The sequence below is a fragment of the Bombina bombina genome, chromosome 1 (genome assembly GCF_027579735.1).
Source record: "Bombina bombina isolate aBomBom1 chromosome 1, aBomBom1.pri, whole genome shotgun sequence".
NCBI lineage: Eukaryota > Metazoa > Chordata > Amphibia > Anura > Bombinatoridae > Bombina > Bombina bombina.
In genome coordinates, this window is record NC_069499.1 from 1,531,258,597 (window position 1) to 1,531,265,594 (window position 6,998).

The window sequence follows — 6,998 nt, forward strand, 5'->3', positions numbered from 1 at the left end:
TTCATGTTTTTGTGTGTATAGTGATTTTTTTTTTTGACTTTGTCCCTTCGTACATTTCTTGTGCATGGAAACACATGCATAATACAGTAGCAGCATAAAGCCTATGTTAAGAGCTGTATAATGGGTTGTAATATATTTTTTCCATTTTCTGCAGGTGTGCAAATATTATCTTTGTGAATTCTGTCCAGCAGAACTTTTTACAAATACACGATCAGACTTGGGTAAGTAATGCTTAAAGGGACACTGAACCCAATTTTGTTCTTTTGTGATTCATATAGAGCAAGCAATTTTAAGCAACTTTCTAATTTACTCCTATTATCAATTTTTCTTTGTTCTCTTGCTTTCTTTATTTGAAAAAGAAGACATCTAAGCTAAGGAGCCAGCCAATTTGTGGTTCAGGACCATGGACAGCACTTGTTTATTGGTGCTGTCCAATCAGCAAGGACAACCAACCCAGGTTGTTCACCAAAAATGGGCCGGCATCTAAACTTAAATTCTTGCTTTTCAAATATAGATACCAAGAGAATAAAGAAAATTTGACATTAGGAGTAAATTAGAAAGATGTTTAAAATTGCATGCTCTATCTGAATCATGAAAGAAAAAATTTGGGTACAGTGTCCCTTTAATATATTAAAGGCACAGTGTATTGTAAATTTGGTTTCCCTAATGTATTCCAGATGACATGTTATTCCAAATACGGAGTATAAATATATGGGCAATTACTCTTAGGTTTTTTTTATTTCTTATACAAAATAGCTCTTTGCTAGTTGAACCACAACCCATATATATATATATATATTTTTATTTTTTTTATTTGGTCTCATCTGATTACACCAAAGCACATGAAAATTAAAGGGACACTAAAGTCAAAATTAAACTTTCATGATTTAGAAAGTTTCGTTTTATGGGACTTTCCAATTTACTTCCTGTTAGAGAATTTTTCTCAGACTTTTCAGGTAGACACTGGAATCGGGATATTCAGCAAAATACTTCTTTATTCTCATACCACAGCATCGGCAAATGAGGACACAGGCAGATTGCGTGGCTAGTTGTATATGTATTCCTAACTAACAAAGAATCACTATTACATACCCTTAAGACCCCCACCCTGGAATGTAGTGGACTTTCTCTGAAGCCACAACCTGCCTGCACCCACATAAAACAGAATTTTTTTTATTTAAGTGAAGGTAAACTTGCAGCTATCACAATAGAATGTAAAAAAAAAGAGCTTCGTTCCTTATGCATAAATTATGCGGGTATACCATTCTATGGTAATACCTCTGTCAGATATGCGCGCTTTGTCTTATCCCCTACAAATGTATGTATGTCCAATCTAGTTCATCTTAAATGTCTATTCTATAAAGTAGTGACTCACCAAAATGGAAATTTTATTAAAGACTGACGAGTATTTTGCTTTCTTTCTTTTACTACTTTTAATGCAGTTTTAAAAGTATACAGAAAATACAAATAACTGACAATATTTGAAAATTACTGAAAACATCAGTGTACAGACCAGTGTCCAATAAAAAGGGGAAACTGGTTAGACTAAAACTGACCAATCCGCTTTATCAGAGACCATTAAACCAGTGTTTTCCAAACTGTTGACACATTAGTGTGTCGGCAGCAGTGTGTAGGTATGTCCCTGCTTCAGCACAATTTTTTTTAAATTTAATAATTTTTACATTTATTTTTTTTTGGTTTCCACCTGCTTGCTACGCCTATCATATGGTTGACTCGTGATTGATACCTAGTGGGTCACAGATCATCTTAACCTTTTGGCGCAGCTCATTGGGAACTGAAACTATTCCCATTGGCGGCTTTGGTGGCACATTGGCTCTTGACTGCATGTGTAGTCGGTGAGTGGGATAGCTGTGTGTTTGCAGTGCGGGCAGTAGTCAGTGCAACTCGCAGAGCTCTGAGGGTGTCGGCTTAAATGCTGAGCAGAAGTCAGTTTTTTTTTCTGCAGCTAGCTCCCAGTAGTGCATTGCTGCTCTTGATATATGGATATGAAGTGGAAACTTAAAAATGCTTGATGAAATTCGAGTGTCTTTATCTAATATTCCACCAAATATTCAGAAACTGTGTTCATCCCTTCAACCTCATACATCCCATTAAAATAGTAAGTAGCTATTGGTGGTATTAAATTCTTGCACATACATACTGTTACTTGTAAAAACTAAGTCCATAACAAACATGTAAGGCCAAAAAGGCAACAAAATGAACTGAAGAGAAGAATCCAGAAGAAAATGACCATCTATAAAGAAGTATCAAAACGATCTGAAGAACTTGAAAACCAACTGTAACGTTGCAAAAACTGCAACGAACTTGATTGAAGTGAGGACTTGCAGTTCAAATAAGAAGGAACAAAACCAATTGAATCGGATTTGGTACCTAAAACAAATGTACAATAAAATATGATTAATAACATGGTAAAACATAAGAAGGGAGGGAAAAATACAAATCAATGTAGAGGGGAAAATACTTGTCTGTGTCTTTAATAAAATCTAGATTATACCTTTACATGTTAAGATAATATGAATTTTATTACATGACTAGAGACTTATATTTTGCTAGTTTAAAGCAAACTAGCAAAATAAATTGAGGCATGTTCAATGGGTTTAAAATAAAATTGTTTAAATATGGGAATCTGAAGACCAGTCAGCTGCATCCAAAATTTGTTGAAGGGTAGCAGCTTTAAAAAATGCTTTAGAAGCGGCTGATCCTCTTAACAGAGTGAGCGGAAAAAAAAATAATCAATACCGGCTTCACTCATCACCTATGTAACCCACCTAGCAACACAGGACAGTGAGGGACAACAGATAACAAAAGTTGATTAGAAGAGGAAGTGCGAAAAGAAGTTCTAAGTTTATACTCTGAGACATAAAACCACACAGAGAAAAGGTTCAGAAGGTAAAAAAGGGTAGAATATAGTAGTTGAAAATAATTTAGTTCTTTTAGATATAAAGAAAGTAACACCTTCAGGAGTGAAAAGTTTATAATTGAAATCTAACGCTCTAACATCCGAAACTCTGCGAAATGAGATTAAACAGAAGAGTAGCTAATTTGGCAGAAAGTTGTTTTAAAAATAACGATTCATTAGAAGGCCAAGATTTTAAAAGAGAAAAGATAAGGTCAACATACCAAAAATAGGAGTATTTAGGAGCAGGAGGTGTTTTAAGTTTAATGGCTTTTATTAATTTGCAAACTAAAGGGTGTTGACCTGCGGGAAAATTATTTATAAAAGAATGTTTAGCAGAAATAGCTGATCTAGAAACATTAATAGTCCTATATGCTAAACCTGAATCAAAAAGGGACGTGAGAAAATTACTAATCAGTTACATCAACTAAAAGGGGATCCAAACCTCTCTCAAAACACCAGCCAGACCATCTGGACCATGCAGAAAATAGCATTTTTGGTACCAGAGTCTTGTAGGAGTGTCTTAGCTTGTTGTGATAAGCCTTGGAGAGATGATTGCCCAAAATGGACCAAGCTATGAGATGAAGAGATCCGTGAATAAGATTGTGAGGAAGACCTTCTGGATATATCAAGAGGAACAGGATTGTTGACAGATAATTCTAAGAGGGGACGGGTACCATGGTTGAGATGGCCAAAGGGGAGTGATTAGAAGAATTGAAAGGAGATCCTGTCGGACTACTGAGTTCTCTGAATCATGGAAAACTGAGGGAAAGCATAAGCTGCCTGAAGAGGCCAGGAGTGGAGAAATGCATTGATCGCCAGGGCATCTGGATCTGGACGCCAACTGAAATAGGGACGGATCTGAAAATTCTGTCTCAACGCGAAAAGATCCATTTAACCTCAGAGACTGAAGCGTATGAAAATCGGGTGTGAAGTTTCCAATCGCTCGAGTCTGTCAGATAACGAGAACCCCAATCCTCTGCAACATTGGATAAACCTGGAATATCTTCTGCTTTGATAGAAATACTTCTGTCCAAGCAAATGTGAAAGAAATATTTTGTAGTAATGGATAAATAATCTGTTTTTGTACCACCGAGACGATTCAAATAACGAACTGCAGAAATATTGTCCATTCTGAGTAAAATGGATACAGGAAAAGAATCTTTGACAAAACGCTTGACTGCAAAAGAGCCTGCCAAAAGATTTTAGCAGTTTATATGAACTTTTTTTTTTTCCGAAGTCTATTTTCTGCCCGTGATTGAGGTACCGCAACGAGCATCTCAGCCTGAACGAGACGCATCGGATTCTAAAATTAAATCCTGAGTTTTCCCAAAAATGGCTCTCTTGGTGGCTCTCCTATATAGAAGCTTGGAACAGGAAAGTTCTTCTTTGGCTTCCGAAGATAAAGGAATCAGATGGGAATATGAAAGACCCTTCTGAAGATGAAAGATTTTCAAACGTTGAAGTTCCCTGTATTGAAGAGGAGCAGGAAAAATAGCCTGAATAGAAGATGAGAGTAACCCAACTATTCTGGCTATAGTCTTGATGGGAACCAAGGAGAGTTTTTGAGATTTCTTTCATGATATTCACAATTTTCTCTCTGGGTAAACTGAGTGTAGAATTCAATGTGTCTTTGAAAACCCAAAAAGGTTAAAGATTTGGTAGGGGAAAACAGATTTCTCTTTGACTAAGAAACCTAAATTCTTCAGAATCTAAATAGTAAGCTGGAGCTGAGATTTTAAAATGACAGAACTATATTCATAATCAAAATATCGTCTAAGACGAACACCTCGTAATCGAAGCCAAGTAATTATTGGTTTCATTAATTTGGTGAAAATCCTAGGTGCTGAGGAAAGACTGAAAGGCAAACGGGTAAAATTCCATAATTTGCCTTCCCAAATAAAGGTGAGAGATTTCCTGTGTTCCTGGGCTACAGGAACTGTAAGATATGCATCTGTAAGGTCTAATCGGACTAAAAAATTGTGGTCTAGAAGGCAATCTCTGAGAAGATGAATACCTTCCATTTTGAAATGTTGATAGACAACGAAGGCATTTAAGGATCTTAAATTTATAACTGGCCAAAATTGGCAATTTTTCTTTTTTACGAGAAAAAGATTGCTTAGAAAACAATTTTGAGGATTTATAACGGGTTCTATGGCTCGTTTTGATAAGCTTGACATTTTGTTTTGAACCAGAATTCTGTCAAACTGAAAATTTTATTGGAAGATGAAGAGAATATTGGATAGGAGGAGAAATAAAATCTATAAAAAGACCTGGAATAGTTTGAAGAACCCATTGATCTGTTATAAGGTTCCAATTGTGAGTAAAAAGAGCCATTCTGCCTCCTATTATGTCTTGGGAAGATACATGAAAGGGAAGAAAAAGATTTACCTTGAGGGGCACGAGTTCTTTGCCTTAAGCGTTGAAATCTGCGTTTCCATGGTCTCCCTCTGGAAGGGAAGAAACCAGAGGTTGCTGGATTCTGGAACTGTCTTTGTTGAAATTGGTGTTGATTTGAGAATTGATTTGCATATTAAGACCGATTGGGGTATAATGCATGGCCAGGAAAATGGCCTCTTCCTTTCCTGGCATGTTCAGAAAAACGATCTTGGTAGAAGATTTTCTTCATGGATGTTCTAACTTTGTTCAGATTAGAAAAAGTATTGACTTAATTCTTTTATGAAAGGGTCTCCAAACAGTAATCCATTGGTGTCCGAATGAATCTCGTTAACTGCAAAGTCACAAACTCTAAGGTCAATCCTTCTAAGAATATTCCTTCTATGCTCAGTATACATTGCCGAATTGGCATTACCTAAAAAACTAAGCATTCTTTGAAGCCATTCTCTAACAATGACTGGATCTAATAAAGAATTGTCATAAACTGCTTGTTCTGATGAATCAAAAAGTTTGGATAAAGGACCTATTGTATCTAACATTTTGTCTTGGCATATTTTCCATGCCCTATCCATCCCTTTTTTAAGCTTAAAACCCGGAGAACATATACATATTATAAAATGTCCGGGGTACAACCAGCATTATTAGGGAGACTAGGTCTGGGGCATTCTACCCTCATTTTGTTACGAGAATCTCTTTAATGGTTTGCGTAACTGAAAATCAATAAACTCTGCAATATCTGAAGATGGGCACCACTCAGCTGATCTTGGATGATGTAACTCATCAGCATCAAATCTAGGATTACTCAGTCATAAAATTTACCTTCTTCTAAATCAAGGTGTTTAAAAAAAGTTTAAAAAAAAGACAATCTTTTTAACCTTTGAAGCAGAAGAATCCTCAGAAGAAGGTTGAGTAATATAATCATTATAATATGAATCCAATGAAGATTTAGATTTATACTCGGTAGATGTATAAATGTCTAAAGCATTTTTATTGTCCAAAGCCTCTTCCATCAGTGACCTCTTGGGAGTAGAGGATTTAGCAGGTGTTTTCCTTCCTTTCCTGCAAGGAACAAAAGAGCCAGAAGCAAGCATGCAAGATTATTTAACAAACTTTTTTTACTCTTTTATAGCGCTAGAGACTATTCTCTTAACAGCTTTTTTACCATTTGATTTATTATTTAAAAAAAGTAATTTTTTCTAACATATTACTCATTGAAGCATCTATCATTTTTGTACACCTTCAGAATTAAGGGAAGGATTTACCTCAGAAATTTGAGACATTCTGAGTATTTATGAAAATATGATTAATAAAATTAAATTTTTTACTTATCAATAGTTGAGTAAACTAAGATTGACCAAGAAAATAAAATTAATAAAACTAAATAAAATGAAGACACCAAGAGAAAAATTAAATTTAAATATAAATAACTACGGGTCTAACTACACAGTTAAAAATGAAATCTAATGTGCATGGACCCGACACAGGCCAAAAATGGATGCAAAGGGCTGAAGGACAACTTGAGCACCTAAAAAGGGGGTAAGGGCAACAAAAAACCGAGCAGAAAATAGAAATAAAAGCTAGATGGTAAATTAAATAAAAATAAGAAAAAATGGGAATGAAAAAACAAGAAAAACGAAAGAAAGAAATAAAGAATAAATAAAAATATAGACACTTAAAAAAATAT

General features: G+C 35.2%; 1 protein-coding gene across 1 annotated transcript in view; it reads left to right on the forward strand.

Annotated features, from left to right (window-relative positions):
• The window catches only part of LUC7L3 (LUC7 like 3 pre-mRNA splicing factor), a 122,515-nt gene that overhangs the window by 4,959 nt on the left and 110,558 nt on the right, over window positions 1–6,998 (forward strand). Inside the window, exon 2 of the mRNA XM_053721670.1 lies at window positions 155–221. Coding sequence (XP_053577645.1) covers window positions 155–221 — 67 coding nt within the window. The remainder of the gene's footprint in view (window positions 1–154; window positions 222–6,998) is intronic.